Genomic DNA, 18,528 nt, shown 5'->3' on the forward strand with positions numbered 1-18,528 from the left:
GGGAGATGACGGTGCGGGTTGTTTGGACTGTGGCAGAGCTGTGGGGCCCAGACTGGGAGCGGCGCTGAGCGGGACCGGTTTTCCGGGGCTGGCAGCTGCCTAGCAAAAGTTTCCTGTGGAACAGTGGCCGGCGGGGGCGGGGGCGGCAGGCGCAGCCCAGGACCCGGGGGCGGGGTGCGAGCGGCTAGAGGCTGGCCCTAAGACCGTTACAGAGGCTCGCTCAGCCCCGGGGCCCCCTGGCTCGCCTCCCTGCTGCGCGGCTGCCCACCTGGCGACGTGACGCTCCACCAATCCCCTTCGAGCTCCTCCAGGCCCCTTCGCCTTGCACCGCCCCCCTCCTCACCCTGAAAGGCGCACCCTGCCCCGGCCGCTGTGCGCTCTTTCTGCGGAGCACCCTTCTGGCTTCTTCGTCTCTCGGACGGACCGACGCCGGAGCTCTTCTCTTGCCCTTAGCCAAACTTACTTTCCCGCCTCTCGAAAACTCGAGTTTTCCTCTTCCTCCTCCCTTCAGCTCACTCTTTTCCATTCCGTTCCCCTCCTCTCCCACGCCACAAACCCACGTCCCCTTTCCTCTCTCCCATCCCCTCCTCCCTTCCCGGGACCCCCTTAAACTCTTCTTCCTCCTTTATCTCAGAGACTCAGTCCCAGCGCTCCTGCTGGACTCGGTCTCTGTCTCCTGCTCCGATTCTTCTCGAAGTCATGGCAGGACCTGGGGGTTGGAGGGACAAGGAGGTGACAGATCTGGGCCACTTACCGGTAAGTACCCCCAGGCCACCGCCCTCCTTGTGCGCTTCTTTCCGAGGCTTTTGAAAGCCTGGGGGAAAACAGCCCACACCCTCCAGCAGCCTAGGCCAGGACTTCGACGGGCTGTGCCTCAGGATGGGCCAGGAAAGCTCCTGCGTAGAATCAGCGTCCCTGGGCTCCTGGCTAAGGTGAAGGCCACAAAAAAGAAAGGGACTGGGTGAGGTTGGGGAGAAAGAAGTGGGTCCTACAGGGTGGGGCCTTTTCGAAATAGATCTCACTTTATCTAGCTGCTCCCGGGTACCTGTAATAGCAGCGTTCATGGAGAGGACAAGTGGCTGACCTTCCCCCACCCCCAGCTTCTTTTGCCAGCCGAGATCTGTGCCCATGGGTGACCCCTTAAAAAGTAATGAGCACTAGAAAAATTGAAGCATTGAGTAACACTGCTCTCACTTTGTAGTACTAGTTTCTAAAAGTTTATTCTCACCAGGAAAATGTTCTCGATTTAGTATTGCTGGAGCGAAAAGAACTCGACGGCGCCTGCATAAGAACTGAATTCTGTACATGCCTTTTAATTTTTGAAACAATGTATTATGCCCCTTAGATAACAAAATATAATTTTTTGTTCGTGGTTATGTGCAGGGTCTGCTTTTACTCCACGTCCAGTTGAAATTGATTGGTGCGCTACTAAAGGCATCGTAAACAACAGACTTACTACTGTAACAACACCGTTTATTTCATTGGCATCTGGTTTCTGGCTGATACTGGATCCCACCCAAATCCATTTTTCAAGTTCCCTTTTTAGATTGGCATTTCACTTGCACCCTCTCTTGAATGCAATGGGCCCCTGGACTCTCCAAAGGAGAACTAAGCAGGCTCTGTGCTGGAATGATCGCCAAGCATGCGTAGTTCAGGGCATTGGCCTCCTTGCCTTGAGAAAAGCTAAATATTAACTGTGAGGTTATAGGACTATTCAAAGTCATCTTGCCTTAATTAATTTTGTGTATGTTTGGCATTTCAAGATATGGGTTGTTAATGACGGCAGATACCTTCCTCCCTAAAAATGGGACACTTCCAAGGCCTCCTTTTGGTATGGTATGTGGTGAGGGGAAGTGGCCTGCATGGGTAATATTTTATCAAACTGCTATCAATCATTAAGAGACCATACTTCAAATCAAAACTGTTGAATGGCAACTGTTAGAAATGCTGTTATTGTTGCAACTCCATAAAATAAGACCAAAGATAAAAATTAAACCATTTTTCATCCCACATACACTTGAAACCATTTCTTTTCCAGGATGTATACATGATATTATGGATTATGGAGGACTCAACTGGTGGATTGCATTTTGAGCAGAATTTTCTTTTTCAGATTGTGATTGATGTGTTCCTAAATAAGACTGTAAGGCCAGTGAGTGAGCTGCTACCTCAGCGTTCTTGATGTGTGTGTGTGTGTGTGTGTGTGTGTGTGTGTGTGTGTGTGTGTAAGCACACATGGACAAGCTGAAATAAGCTGCTGTCTAAAAATGACCAAATTGGGGGATGGAAAAGACCTTATAGAAACGATAGCATAGGGAACTCCAAACCCACAGAACAACAACCACTAAAAAGGAAAGGCGCTATTACCACAAACATAGAGGATAAATTCCCCGGATTAACTAACCTGGTCATGGCTATGGGACATACAGATCTGATGAGAGTCGATGAGATAAGCAAAAAGGCTGAAATCTTTACATTATAGTTCACTAAGCATTAGTGTTCTCAAGATTGGATGAGGGTGGCAAGTGGGTACAGGAGAATAAGATAAGATTGGTTTGTAATGTTAGGGGATATTGAAAAGACACAAAAACATGGCGTACAAATGATAGTTTCCCTCATTTTAAATTCATAGAAGGTTCAATTTAGAAAAATTCTTATATTTCTGAATTTTATATTTCTGCACTGTCTGAGAAAATCATAGGTAATTCCCCCCTGTCCCTAGATCGAAATTCCAAGAAACATAGCTGAAGAGCAGCATACTCTTCAATATTTTATTTATATCAAAAGTTTAGAGATTTAAAGTCATTGTTTCTTTAGTCACAGAGCTATAGTTTTTTGTTATGTTTGTTTTTACATTTAATTTATATCTCGAAGACTGAAGTAAATGAATAGATGAATTGATAGTTAAGTTAGATAGACATTTACATTATGATGCAGAGAGACATAATCAAGGAAAAAATAAAACGGCATAGGGCAGTGTCCCTTGCAATAGTTATTTTCAATAGGACACATATGAAGGAGAGAATATTGGCACATGTCCCTGCTAAGTGTAACAGTTTGGAAACAGCTAGATAATGAGGAGAGATTCAACCCTTCAGATGTCAAATTGATCTAAAGGAATCTTGGAGGCCTGGGTATGGACTGACTGAGCTGTAGAGTACATGCCTAGCATGAACAGGTCTTGGGTTCAAGTCACGTATTACAGAGGCACGCACAAACATAGTAATCCTAGAGAGCACAGGCTTGTACAAGAGTATAAATTGGAATTTAAAGAAACAGATGGAAATTTGAGTCATGAAATAGAAGAATCATGATTTTAGGGCTAGTGTTGGCTGCATAGTGAGTTCCAGAATAGCCTGAACTTCCAAAAAGACTCTCTTTGTAGCACAAAACAACAAAAATTGCTATAAATTTATGTGGTAATTTTAATTAGGTAATGTTTATGGCTAAAACATTAGGCAGTAGTGAAATTAGAGGAGAGAAATTACACAAATTTCACAATTGTAAATGCTATTTTGATGCAATTATAAAAACTCTTCCATAGGGTCTTAGAAGATAAGAAAGCCATTACAATTATCAGTGAATAGGTCAATTCAACCATATTTGCCCTGGCAGGCTTCCAGTTATTTATGTAGCTGACACTGGTCTTGAGCTCTTGGTTCTTCTGCCTTTATTTTCTAAGTGCTGGTAGTAAAAATGGACTATACAGAATCATTCTAGTCAATGACCTGCTCTAACTTTTCCCAATTTTTAATTGAATATATACTTCCTATAGGAGAAGAAAAGTACAGAGATTTGTGGTACAGAGATGCTTCCTTTCTTTGCAAAGAGAATTGTATTGTGGTATGTGTTTATAACGACAATTGTATATTACATTTTTGCTCATTTATAATTTATGATATAATGTATGTATGACTGGTAAGCCTGCATAACTCAGTCTTCTTCCTCTCCAAATCTAGCTGGTCTTTCACTATGATTGTCCCCCAAGCCTTCTCTGCCCAGTATGGTAATGACATTCCTTGTGGATTTGGACTTGGTATTTGACACTGTCATGTATACTTCTAATCTATATTGGGGTCAGGATTAGACAGGCTTTGAGGACAGTAGTGGCAGAGGTGATCTGAAATAGTACATGATCCAAACTCTATATTTTAAATACACTAGGTTTACAGTTAAATATAACTTCCAGTTTTCCCAGTCTTCATTAAGAAGGCAAAACCCAAGTTCCACATTCAGTCATGAGAAGCTTTCCACTTAACCAAGCCCCTGAGCTGCTCTGTGGAAGCAATTTTGCCTTCAAGTGCACAAGGTTTGTAATAACAAGTATATCATCCAGTACATGTAGAATACTGCCTCAGCTTGACATTGTAATTCAGTCTATTTTCTGAAGCACGTTCCCCGTCTCCAGGACAGCGTTTTTTCCATATGTTAGTGCACAGAGACAGGGTACGTGCATTGAGAATCATCTGGGTATCTTAAAAGAATCATCCAAGGGAATTCTGATTTCATAATAAGAATTCTTTAGTTTTAAACAGGGTTTCTATATGAGTCTCATGGAGGGAATATATATTCAAGCCATGGACTACGAAGTAGAGGTCTATACAGATTTTTCCTTCCTAAGTTCTGATTCTATTGTGAAGCTCATCCTTCACGCTCATCTCATTAAAACCAACATTTTAGGAACTCTACCTCCAAGTTCTTTTCATAAAACTACTATTTGTAACATTAAAATAATGAAAGGAAAGCACTATATACTCAGTGTTTATTCTCACCTATGTTTTGTAAGCAGTGGAACATGTTCCCTAATCTTTAAGTGAATGTCAGTACATTTGAAACTTCTTGCTACCTGTGTTGACCCTGTATTGCTTTCCTTTCCTCCTTTGCATAGGCACATTTAGTTGTATTGATCAGGCTGGGGAATGTGTCTTCCTTGACCAGGAAACACTGCCTTCTAGTGGTTCATTTGCTTCCTTCTTCCACACCCTTAAGAGAACAAACCACTGGGTGCTCAGTCTTTCCTTCTCCTGCCTTCCTTCAGAAGAAACAACTCTCAAATCCTGGTTTTCAAGGACAATTCCATTAGGGATTTTAATTTACTAGAGACAATTTGGATATATAGAAATATGTGAAAAATTGTTTAAAAAATTGCCTAAAAGTTTCTGGCTCAGAAATAATTTGACCTTTTTATTTTTTTTTCATCTCACTTTTTGAGAGAAGATCTAAACATTTGGCTTTCTTATTTTATAGTCCAGAATACATATGGGCACTAAAAACGGAAAGTGAGATATAAATACTGTGCATTAGTTTACAAATCAGCAAAGTTCTTCTCTCCTTTTATCTGAATTTAGTAAATCATTTAGTTGTAGAACAGATTAGACGTGAGATAAGGATTAACAGAGTATGCAGAATGAATGAGAGGAACCGACTTACAATATAGAAATACTAAGTTTGATGTGTTTTTAAAACTTGAAATTTAAAAATGTATTATTTTATTTAAAGTGAGAATTAGGGTAATTAAGATGATTTCATTACTCGTGACTAGAAAACAAAGATTTCAGACAATGTTAACGAAGCTGAAACAAGATTTCTGTGATTTGCACAGTACAGTTCCTTACTTTCTCTTTTGACTTAAAACCCACTATAAGATATGCTTATTTCCCACAATGTGAAGTGCACTCTCATCCTGGACTCTTGGAGGAGGGTCTAGGCCCTGCCCTGGATGAAATGACAGACTATGGACACCTCCATGACGGGCCTCACCCTCCCTGAGGAAATGAGGGGGTATTCAGGGGTTGGTGGGAGGGCACGGGAGGAGGGGAGGGAAAGGGAGAGGGACCTGGGATTGACATGTGAAGCAACCTTGTTTCTAATTTAAATTTAAAATAAAAAAGAAAATAAAAAAATAAGTATGTGATGGGTGCTAAAGAATTAGAGTCAAAGAACTCCTCCAACTAAGTGAAAGACACACCATTGTTGTTTAAAATAAATTATTTCTGAAAAACTAAAAAAAAGATATGCTTATTGTTGAAGGGCAGATATAGGATAAGATAAATTTCTGAAGATTCAGAGATTCCAGCTATATATCAACAGACAATGTGAGAGTTCCCAAACATGGTATCTTATCATGTTAAACACAACCGTACTTATAAAAGTAATAGCTTACCAATAGGATTTAGATAACTTGTTTGTTTTAAAAAGTAACCTGGCCCAACAAGATGGCTCAGCAGGTAAAGGTGCTTGCGGCCAAGTCTGAAGACTGAAGTTCAGTTCCTGGAACCCACAAGCCGAAAGCAGGACTCTGAGAAGTTGTCCTCTGATCTCCATGTGTGCATTATGGCATGCATGGATGCGCCCACACACATTACAGAAGGAATAAATAAATAAATGCATTTTTATAAAGTGAGCAGTTGCTGTTTCTCGACTTGCTCATGGTGTAAATAAACTTCTCAATGATATCTTTGGATGAAATGTGCTAAAGTAACAATCCCTAAAAGCTGATTCTGAGTAACTCCTTTGTTGCTTACCGTTTCCCCGTAAGTCCTCCAGAGAGTCATAGCAAAAGCTATGTACAAGATACTAAATATAGTTTTCTTCTCAAATACTAAAAACTGTCATTTAAAGATTTTTTTAAATTTTCAGCTGGAAGATGTGCCTGGATCAACTTGTTTTTAATCATGACTTTATTGTGTTATTATTAATTGTAATGAGTGTTTTTAAGAAAACAAGAGTCTGCTGCCTTAATGCTTTTGTCATTTCTGTGGAAACAGCTGGATTTTAGGATGAAAGTATCAGATATTTTTTCCTGCAAAATATTAGAACTCAGAAATCACTGAACACAATGCCTTCATTTTTCACATGTGATAATGGAACCCAAGAGAATAAACGTCACCCAGAGCTGTACATTTCGTTATTAACAGCTCTGGAATCAAAACTCACTTCTCCTGACTCCATTTGTATACTTGTTGATTGAAGTTAATCTGGAGTTGTCATTTAAGCATGGCAGTTTTGCTTGATCACATAAATAACACACTAATCTTAAATGTATGACTTTCTTCATGTATGTTCCTTACTAAGTAGCTTTCCGTTTACTCTTTTTTATCTTGCATTTTTCACAGTGGTAAAATTATTTTATGACATCATTAGGTATTTGTGTTCTGTACACTATCTGGATTTGCAAGTACTTGCCAATGCCTTTACCATTATGTGCATAAACTGACATCTACTCATAGTTCATACAAATATTTTTAAGTCTCTGGTGTTGATTAAAAAAACAAACTTTATTTAACCATATTTTTGGTGAATGGGAAGATAATATTCACATTACAAGGTAAGAGCATAATACTCGATGATGAATATGAAAGATTCAGGACTGTATTCATAAATATATTTTCTTTGATATGAAGAGTCAAAAGAATATTGATCAGTTTGTGCCATGAAAAGACACTCAGTTGATGTAAATGTGAATGTAAGAAGCAAAACCAACACTATCTCCTGGTTTTAGATAGATAAGCTCCTAATGCTTTGATTTGTGCTTTATTGTTCATATATAGAAACAGCAGTTCTAAGTGTTTCTGTGTTATAAATCAGTTAATTAGACTTTGTCCAATATCTACAAACTTTTTAATCTATCTCGTTAGAACTCAGAAAGGGTTAATAAGTGAATACTTCTTTAGCAAGTGTGTGAACTTGTTTCTATCTTACTTATATCTACGTAGTTTACTCAGAATTACTTATGGTGATATTATTTATGATTTATTAAAGTTTTCTTGAGGATTCGGAAATCAAAGTCAGCCACAAGCCATAGTAGCCAGGAACAGAGCTTTAATCCCAGCAGCCAGAATCTAGGAGGTGGTGGTACACACCTTTAATCCTAGGACTCAGGATTAAGAGGTAGACAGATCTCCGTGAGTCCAAGACCACCCGGATCTACACAAGATTAATCCAGTCCTATAGAGAAACAGCTCACACAAAGATGATCTCAGCAACTGGGATCATACACCTTTAATCCCAGCATTAGGGAGGTATATAAGGTATATAAGGAGCAAGGTCTCAGTATCAGGCATTAATTCTCCAGCCACATTGAGAATAGGAATGCCCCAGTCTTTATAAAGGTAAGAATTTACTTTCAGGCAAGCTTTAATATATCATAAACAGTATATCACTACACTTACCTGTATACAGCTTAATATATAATTGCATACTTTCTTAGTGTGTTTTAAAATAAATTACCACATTCAATCTGAGGACATTGCTACATATTCTTTTGGGAAATGGGTTAATCAAACAACGTGTTTCAGGGGGTGTCTTTTATTTTGTGAATTCTAAAAGAACAACGAGGATTGGAATTTTTTCAAGGAAACTGATAATTTTTGTTCTGCTTTTTGTAGGATCCAACTGGAATATTCTCACTAGATAAAACCATTGGTCTTGGTACTTACGGGAAAATCTATTTGGTAAGTGGAACTAGGTTATTTATTCATGTTTAATTTTCTAATAACAACAGTAATTGTGAGTCAAACCACCAACAGTGTAAATAAAATATTGCTAAAATATATTATATAAATCTGAGAGGCGAATCAAATTAAAATACATCATTGAGATTTTAAAATGTTGAACCAAAGAGCATAAGATGCAAAATTAGAAGCAAAAATGAAACTCCTTGATTAAAAGAGGGAAATCAAATAGGATATACAAAAATAATAATATTACTTATTTTATAATATGTATCAGTGGATTTGTCATCTATATTCAACTTTAAATTGAATGTTTTATTATTGATAGACAAAATTCATTAATTTTCTATATTAACAAGTTTGCAATGTATAGATAAAGTTTGCTAAAGAATTTCTCAAGAAGAGCTGTACTTATTTAATAATTATATATTACAAACTAAGTATGCCCTAGGAACTATGACAATCCCCTGGGATGAACTAATGAATGGAACAAGTGTCGTTCCTACTCTTCTGGGGATTATAATATTGAAACAAATCATTAAGTGTGCATATGTATACAGGATTGTTTAAAACACCCACATATTGTATGCAAGTAAACACACAGCTATGCAATTCTAATTGTCATGTACTAACTGTTAGAAAACTCATAGCCATATAGAAGTACAAAACAGGGAAATTCATTTGGATTGGAGGTTCATTGTTGACTTGCTTCCTGGAAGATTAAAAACTGCTATCACGAGGATAAAAGCAAGATGTTGTTGAGGCGAATATTCAGACATTCCAGGGGGTTAGGACAGTATTAAGAGATTGTAAGTAGCATTGTCACTTTAGTCAAGCCTGCTTCTTGTACTCTAAAATATGATAGACTTCTATTTTCTATCTTATGTTTTAAAATACAAGGTTTTATACAAGGAAGCCCTTCTTTTGCCAAGGACTTTTCCTTGAAAGCAATGTTACTATACGTAGGCTAACCTTACTGCCCAGTAAACCACAGGCCATATTAATATGGATTGTGTAGCAATGCCCCAATCTAGACCTAAAGGAAACATCTTCTTACCCATTCAGACAAGGATGTCCTCTATAAGGACATGTCTGGAGCAGCATCTTCCCAGTGAGGCTTCGTCTCTAATTTATCTGCCCACTTTGAAGTGTGAGATGCTTTATAAACTTTCTTACCAAAGCACATTCCACAATGTAGGCAGGCCCTGAGTATGGAAGTAAGCTTAACGAGTACAGGGAACAGAGAGAGTGACAACAAAGAGGACAAAGGTTTCCTGTTCTTCAAATAGTTTTGATCTTACACATAAACAGAACTGATTATCTACAGACAGTAATAATGGCATAGAACCAAGTACATTGCTTATGCAATGTTGAATTTCATATTGTTAATATTCTCAGTTTTTCCTCCTAATACAATGATAAAACACATTATACATGGGTAACAAAATACCTTCTTATGACATACACATTTAGAATATGTGTATTATATAAATATTTCGATTCCTGAGATGGGTGTATATATGTATATATGCATTTGTAATTCTTCTAAGAAGCATAGCACCTTCTCTATCACCAAATGCTGGAAATAAGGTAAGAATTAAACATTCATCAGAGCTCTGATATCCTCACCAGAAGAACAGTCAAAAAGGGAAAAAGGTATGTTATGCATGAAAATTTATTTTTTTAAAACTCTGGGTCTAGTATATAATTAATTAAATTTACTTATGAGTTTAAGCAGAATATTTATAATCATTAGTTTAAACCAATATTTATAATCATATAGGTATCACCACAAATGAATATTTAAATATAGATTTTATGTTAATGCAAGTCAAGCAATGCCCTTACACTAAGTTGTATGGTATACCAGATGACTTGCAATGATTATGACTATTTTAAATTTTGTTTTTACATGTAATAAAAACCTTCAATTGTACCACAAGTTTTATTTATATTGAATATACTGACTCTATACTTACCATTTTGGGGGGGAGTTAGGTGGTCTACTTCTTTAGACAAAATAAAAATAATGCCTTTTATATTAATGTTTAGTTTAGCCATTTCTAAAATTTTCATTTATTTGTGACAATCCAATTTTATACCTGACATGAGGAGTTTAAGACTAAGACTTCAATGTTCCTTATATAGTTTGAGAATTCTAATAATGAAATGTATGAGTTCTTTACTTCTGGAAGATATTTACAAGCATAGGGGCTCGATTGACATTTTCTCTCAGCAGTATAAACATGTCACTCCATTTCCATGTTTTCCATAGTTTCTGGTGTGTGTTTGTGTGCATACGTGCATGTGTGCGTGTGCACATGGGTTTCCAAGATGTCCTCTCTCTTTTCCTTGCCTCGTCCTAGTAGTGTTGCATCTTCCTTCATTTTGGCTGTGCCATAAATCCACACGTAGATGCCTGTGTGTCTGTAGTTACATACTGTTTCTCACTTCCCAAGACGTTTGCAAAGTCATGCGTGGTCTTTAGTGACTCACATAAAAAAATCCATGCTTTCTTTATGTCTGCTTGTATGTATGTCTGTTTCCCCTGCAGCCATAGCTGAGTCCATGCCTTTCTTCAGACTCAAGGCTTGTTTATGGCTTTGAACTCCTCCCTAGATTCAAAAAAGTGTGATTTTGTAGATTGATTATTTTTCTTGCTGTTAGGTTAGGAGTGGCTCTCTTTCTGGGTTTCATATCCTCCTACAAAGTGGTCAGTCTATGTAAATATCTTTTAAATGAATGCTTATGATGCAGTTTTTCACTGTATGTTAAGACACATCAGCTTCGAAGAATTTTATGTGAACCTATTTAGATCCAGGGATAAAAGTTCTTTCCACTGTTTTCTAAATGGAGCCCAGTTTCGGGATAGTTAAGATTAAAGTTCTAGTGACAACAAAAAGATATTTTTCTGTCACTCACTTGTGACTTTACCCCTTTTTATTATTTCTTAATTTCCTCCTGTAAAAAGGTACATTAATATTAACCTCATAGAAAACAACATGGAGTAAGTTGTCATCAGTTTTAAAGGGATTATCCTTTTTGCACTAATAATTCTAATTTTAGAAGTTTATAATAAAACACTCCAAATTAGAACAATAAAAACAGTCCCTGCAGCAGAAAGTTGGTATATTGTGGTTAGGGCATAGCTCCTTTGAACCAGGCACATACCGTGGAGCTATGGTAGGGAATCAGCCATTTAACCTCTGATTACACATTTCTTTTTGGTTATAATATAGAGTTCTTCCTACTTACCTTGCAAACGTGGATGAAACTTAGAAACAGTAGTTATAGAATGTCTGACACATGGTAGATTTCTGTTAAAATAGCTGTTATTTTCATTACTGTTGCTATTATTTCCACAAAGAAAAACTCAATAACACCATAAATAAAAAAATGATGGAAATGACTTACCTTATACTTGGTATTACACTGTTTAATAAAGCAGTATTTAGGAAAATAACAGATATATACTTAGTGTGCTAAATAACATATTCATTATGACACTTACATCTTACTTATGCTCGAATATGCAGCTGAAAAATATTGAATAAAACTATTAGTAAGATATTTTTCTAGTGCATATTTTTTCTGGATTGTCTTTTCTGTCTATAATGTTACATTGTCAAGATAAAAATGTCTATATTTTTCATAGATATATTAGACAGTAGCAGCTGTTAAACAACTAACCTATACAACAAAATGGAGAGATGATACCATTCAAAGTTAATGTAAGAGTGACTCACAGAGTTCCTTGCTTTTTTGGTACTGCCAACCACATCCCCTGCTGCTGTTTGTTTTGGTAAAGTCTCTCCAATGTCTTCCCGCTTGTTTCCAAGGCCTCCTTCTCTGGCAGGTTTCCAGCTGTCTGCTGAGGTCTGTGCACATAGAAATGAGGACCAAGTTTCGCTCTATTCTACCTTGTAGCTCTTTTCCCTTCCTTCTTCTAATTAGACACCGATCTTCCCACCCTACCCCTCTTCCTGCCAATACAAGCTTCACTTGAAATTGTGGGTTTCCTTTTCCTTCTTCATTTTAGGAGAGAAGTACTGCTCTTCCCCTTTTCCTCAAGTGGGCTTAGAAATGGTAGTTTTTCTTTACCTTTAACTACTAGTCCCATAGAATCTGATTAGGAATTTCATTCGGAAGAATAGTTAATATTTGGCCGTGGGATGACATAGCTACAGAAATGGGCTATAGGCTGGTAAGATGGATGATTCACTGAGTAAAGGTGGTTGCAGCATAAGCCTGATGACCTGAGTCCAATTCCCAGAGCCCTGTGAAGATAGGAGAGAATAAAATCTACAAAGGTGTTCTCCAATCTCCATATGTACAACATAGTACATAAGTAATGATCCCCAACCCTCCAAAGAGTATAAAAATAGGTTGCAACTTATTCTACAGGATAAAACTCAAATTTCTCAAGGAGAATGTCCACAGAGATGCCTCAGTAATTTTATGAATTATTAAGCAAGAGAACAAGACCCTTTAAGGAGGAAGGGTAGAAACGGGCAACCTGACAGTCTTTCTTACACTAAGCATGTCATTTGAATTTTCTGACCATATTTATTCAATAATAATATAAATGATCTAGACAGGATAACTGCAGCAGGTTCTTGTGGCTTTGAGATACAGCACTTCACATAGTGCCTGCCATCACATATAATGTAAGTGAGTCTTACTATCAACAATGTAATGGCAGCAATCCTGTAGTCCTTTCACCTTCTCACACACTACAAGTTGATTACTGGCTAGTGGCAATTTGTCAGAGTAGTTCCACATTTTTATTCACCCAATAAAGTATTCTTCAGCTTATTTTTCTGTTTCCTCCTCTATTTCACCACCTGATAGGCTTGATAATTAACCGAGTAATTATTATCCATTTCACAGGTAAAAGCTGGCAGTAGGAATACTAAGAATGCAAAGTTGCATTGGCATGTAATATTAGCAGAACAGTCGTCAGTAGAACTTTCAGAATGAATGAAATGACCTTGAGCTTCATGAGCTTTCAACTGAACTGCTACCATCTGAAACCTGCTCCTAATTGCCATTTAACATGGTGAAGACAATAAAAGTGTTTGGAGGCAACCATTTCAAGGAAAGGGAAATTTATATGAAATATAGTAAAAAAAATATGTGGATGGTTCTGAAACTGAAGATTATCTTGGATGTTGATCCTTAGAGACCTTAGTGCAGAAATCTGCCTCTTGGTAGTCAGAAGGTTAATTCAGGTTAATAATAGTGTGACATTATAGTCATGAGCAAATTCATGACTTGTTTTTGCTTTGGAAATGCACCACTAATTGTGGACATCTTGTTTAAAAACACTGTCCAATGCATGGCTCTTAAAATTTAATTTTTTGTACACACTGCTGGACACATTGCAAACCTCACCAGCCAGGTGAGATCGAAGTTTATTAGTTACATCTTCTGCATTTGAATTTGGAGCAATGAATGGGAAAAGAAAGGAAGGAAAGAAATGTCTTCAAAGTTAATGACATGCAATTTATGATATTTAAAATTAATTTCCAGAAATATGGTGCTGACATTTGAGTTGCCTAGCCACTAGGTCTATTGGATGGGAAAGTGAATATTTTTCCTTTTAGGCTGAAATTATACTGTTTATTTGCCTACCAAATGTCTAGCACTGTGAATGCTTTCTTTTTAGGTAGGAAACTTTCCTCACATCCTTGCCATTTTGCAAATATAGCTCAATTAAGTCAGCCAACAAATATTACTTGAGTGCCCACAGAGAACACAACACTGGGCATTTTATCATACAGTACAAGTCTCTGGAGCAGGCACTGAAGCTGGAGCTGAGGTGAAGCCATAGGCCTACCAAGCTATTGTGTCTTCCTAATGTAATATCACAACTCCAGAGCAGCACCTTGGTTCTAGTTCCTTCCTGTTACCTTGCTCCTTTTTGATAATATGCTTCAGATGTAAAGATTGGTCTTCCTCAAGTAATGTCATACTGACCTAGCATTAGAAATGTTAAATGTATCTTATACTATGTTGAGGAGAATGTGATAAGAAAGCTATAAACCTGTTGGGAGACACATTTTCTTGGTTTACTTAAGTGAAACCTTACATTCGACAAAGGAATAATGATGAGGAAGAAATATAAAGAGATGAATTAATTGGAGTGGAAAAGAGAGAGGAGAAAATAAGAATATTTTTTTATTTTTAACTGGATGTGGAAAGTATAATGAAGCTTCTGATCAATGATATTCCAAGAGTTTTAGTCACAATAAGAGAACAGAGGTTGAATATTTGTAGTGAAGTCGTGAAAAGAACCAACACAGGCCAACTAAATTGAGACTCAGTACCAAATTAATGGGAAGTACTGATTCTTAAAGGCCTTGTAGAAAAGGATGTTTTTCTACCATGGCAATGACATCTCACAAACTGTGGGAAAGGATATAGGCCTCTGAATTTTAGGTTTTCCTTTTCCCCTATTTTATTAAAACTCTTCTGTCTCAATTAAACCTGAAGAGGGAAGAAGCCATTAGTATTATAGTTAGAGAAGAATAAGTCACGTATGAATTATTCATCTGCCTCTAAAATATCATTGATTTATTCAGTATAGTATATGGAAGAGTAAGTTTTAAGTACATGTATAAATCATGTTCATAGTTACAGAGAAAATTCAGTTCCTTTGGCTTTTTTTCTTAGGTTTCAGTAGTTTCCTAAGAGGTCACAATCACATTTTATTAAATGAACACTTTGTAAAAGACCAATGAAATAATACAGTGAAATAAGAACAAGTCCTAATTGGTTTTTGGGCTTTTCAACAGTCTGTCATATTGTGTACCTCTGTCTAAGGTACTGTCGTGAGTGGTGCCAAATTTGTGTTTAGAAATAGATGTATCATTGTGATTCTCTGAGGAGTGTAAAAAGAAAAGTAGAAGCTGCTAGAAATTTATTTTGCTCAGCGAATGCATTGGTAAAAACATACAGAGAAGCCTATTAGCAAAATGAAATGAAAATATAAAGGACAACCAAAATATACAAACAGGTCTTTATGCCACACTTTTATTTTCCCCTGCTTATTCACCCTATGTTAAAATAAGTTGCTCTTCTACCAAAGCATCAGAAAGAAGGGGAAAATGAGATGTGATTTGTTGTGCTATTTAAATTGGAGAAATAATGGCATCATGGTGGTGGCTTATGCGTCATTTGTATTACAAAATAAGAAAGCATTTTTAAGTTTGTCTTTTTAGGCTGAGTCCCTGTATGAATAGGAAAGGAAGATTAGCTTGTCCAGAGTCCCCTGAGGGAAGAAAAGATTGATTATATTATAAGCACTTCCAGTGACATTTTGTATAAATCATTAACTCTGAAGAGTAAAACCAGAAAAAAAAAGCACAGATGTAGAGTCCTTGGAGAAGGACTGTTTTTCTTGACTTTGAGAAAAATACTGTAATATATGATTTAAGCATCCACTTGAGAGATTGTGACCTCAAGGTCCAAGCAGCACATATAGCCTTAGTTCTTACATTGTCCCTAGCACTTACTTTTCATTATTACCTTACATCTCATAAGAGCACTGTGATATGAGTACCTTGCCCATTCGCACATTGGGAAACATAAGATGGTCAAGATAATGAACAAACGGACAAAAGCAGTAAATTAGAAAGTGAAAAGTAAACCCCAAATTTCTCAATTCTACCAGACATCAGGTGAAAATAAATGTTTTCCCCAAATGGAAAAATACCCATGTTTACAAAAAAAAACAAAAAACAAAAAAACCAAGCTTAGGTCACCGTGAAGACCATTGAGTATGTGTCCCTGGAACATACTTTGCTTCCTTCCTGATGAACACTAAGACATTCAGTCTCAGGGCCTTTTTCTGGAACTTCATAGATTTTCAGAATTGGATGGGCACAAAGAGGTAGGCTTTAAAGGGCACTCAAGTATGTGACTGCATTCCTCCTCAGACTCCTAGAAATCATGGGATAGCTGAGAAATGCTTGCTGTCACCACTTCCTATTTCCAGTGCTGAGGGTTATACTTATGAGGCCAGGGATATTTTCCCTCAGTTACTGTTCCTACTGGCCATCCCCAGGAGAAAGGAAAACACTAAAGAGTCATTTATAGTTAGGGTCTTGTGGATAACTGGTTTCTTCTTGGTGGGAAATTTCAGTAAGGAAATTGAGAGGAGGTAACCAGGAAGTGCAGTTGATAGCTGCTGGGAGAGGGAGAGTCAGTTTCTTCTAAGAGCACAGCCTCTGCTGGACTGACTGGTCACGTCCCAGTGGAAGTGTGAGTATCCAAGAATACATGGGCAACACAAATCTGACTTGATGGGTTTTTAAAAGAGGGACATGATGGTAAGTAGGACAAGGTGGAATGGATATGGAGGGAGTTGGAGTAGGAGGTCAAAGATGATCAAAAGGCATTAAATGGGATTCTCAAATAACTAATAAAAAGAAAAGTGAAATCAGCATTTATATGTATGTGTTAAATATATCTACTGATGTACTTCTAGTGACTTGTGTAAAGAATAGGCTGTAAAAAACGAGACATTTTGTCTCTGTTTAAGAATCTAACTCCTCCCAGAAAAGACAGGAAAACATTACATGTAGGGGTTACATGGCCATGGCTTGGTTAGACTGTGGTAGAGGAGGAGAGCTGAGCAAGTGGACATAGAGTGTAAAGCTTTGGCATTGCAGATGTGGAGATGAGAACCAGGTGTGCCGCTTGAAAGTTCCCTTATATTTGTCCTTTCAGTTGGGGATGCAAGTTTCAACAGAACTTACTGCTTGAGGTTTCCCTAGTGGTTAACCTCTACAAGAGTTGTAATCAGCCAAATTCTTCCCACCATGTCACAAATTAGTGTTGCAACGACAGCATAAAATCTGCTAGGAGGCTTAGAGTGGATATCTAAAGATTAGTCTTTAAAACTGCTACACAAATTATCTATAGAGAGCAGGGATCCAGTTGTTTTTTTTTAACTCTACTCCTGGAGTACCTAATAATTTGAATCGCACATGTCAGGGGATAAGGACATCAGGAATAAATAACAAGGGTAATTTTCCTGGTTCATTTTCTATTGTCTACATTTATGTTTCCATTTTATCTTAAAAATTAACATTAACAAAGAGATTCTTATTTAAAAAGGGGGCATCCAGAAAATCTATTTTAACTGCTTTTGTAATCTCTTTGGAATAAGCATGATGGTACCTTATAGACATGGCGCTTAGTGCATTTTCTAATGGAACGAAAATGATGTGTGCAGAAGGGACTTCCTCTCAAATGGCACTTTATTGGGAGCTCTCTGCAGATGTGCCTTCATGGAAATGACTAACGACATTAGCCTTTCAAATTATACCACCTAAGTAACTTTATATTCTGACTTTAAAAAGAAGGTGGTACTGTGTAGAGATAAATATTTCCAAAGGATGGAAATATTAGCCCTACTTTTTATTACTCGCTCCTGAATGAGTCATTTAGGAAACTTGAAAGAGTATATTTTTTCTCAGGGTACTGTAGTTTTCTGTAGTGGTGTTGGCATGGCCAAATAAGATGGTTTCAAGAGAGCTTCATACCTTCAGGAAGATGTCTAGAACGTGTACAAATATTTCCTGACTTGGAAAATTGGCAGCCATTAGAAAGAAAAACACATATAAATAAGAACATACAAATGTCCTTGCTTCCCTTCACCTTCTACCCAAGCTCGCCAATTTCTTAACTATCCTAAGTTTTATTATGCTTTAAAAGAAATTAAATAGCCCAAAACATTAAACTCTAAAAGATTTAGTAATGTAGAATTAGTAGTGTAGTTTTATTACCTGCTCTCCTCCTGTCTCCCGTCCCCACTCTGTTCTCTTTCCTTCCCTTTCTCCCTCTTTCACTCTGTTCCCCACTGTTTCTCTCCATTGATAACAAACTTGTCTTGGTTTACTGGATGCTTTTCCAGCTGCAATATCTGGGATGCTACTGTTAGTCAAAGTCTCTCACTGTCTCTGTCTCTCTCTCTGTCTCTGTGTGTGTATGTGTTCATGTTCATGTTTACATATGCTTGATTCATGACCCTTTCACACTTTTAAATATATTGTACTTGGTATGAAGT

The 18,528-nt window shown here is 37.4% G+C and overlaps 1 protein-coding gene across 1 annotated transcript in view; it reads left to right on the top strand.

Moving 5' to 3' along the window:
* Positions 1–421: 421 nt before the first annotated feature.
* Nrk (Nik related kinase) overlaps positions 422–18,528 on the top strand; it is a 101,261-nt gene continuing 83,154 nt past the window's right edge. Inside the window, exons 1-2 of the mRNA XM_040744450.1 lie at positions 422–756; positions 8,388–8,453. Of these exons, the coding sequence (XP_040600384.1) occupies positions 700–756; positions 8,388–8,453 (123 nt within the window). The 5' untranslated portion in view covers positions 422–699. The remainder of the gene's footprint in view (positions 757–8,387; positions 8,454–18,528) is intronic.

Source organism: Mesocricetus auratus, unplaced genomic scaffold, assembly GCF_017639785.1.
Source record: "Mesocricetus auratus isolate SY011 unplaced genomic scaffold, BCM_Maur_2.0 Super-Scaffold_100003, whole genome shotgun sequence".
Classification (NCBI taxonomy): Eukaryota; Metazoa; Chordata; class Mammalia; order Rodentia; family Cricetidae; genus Mesocricetus; species Mesocricetus auratus.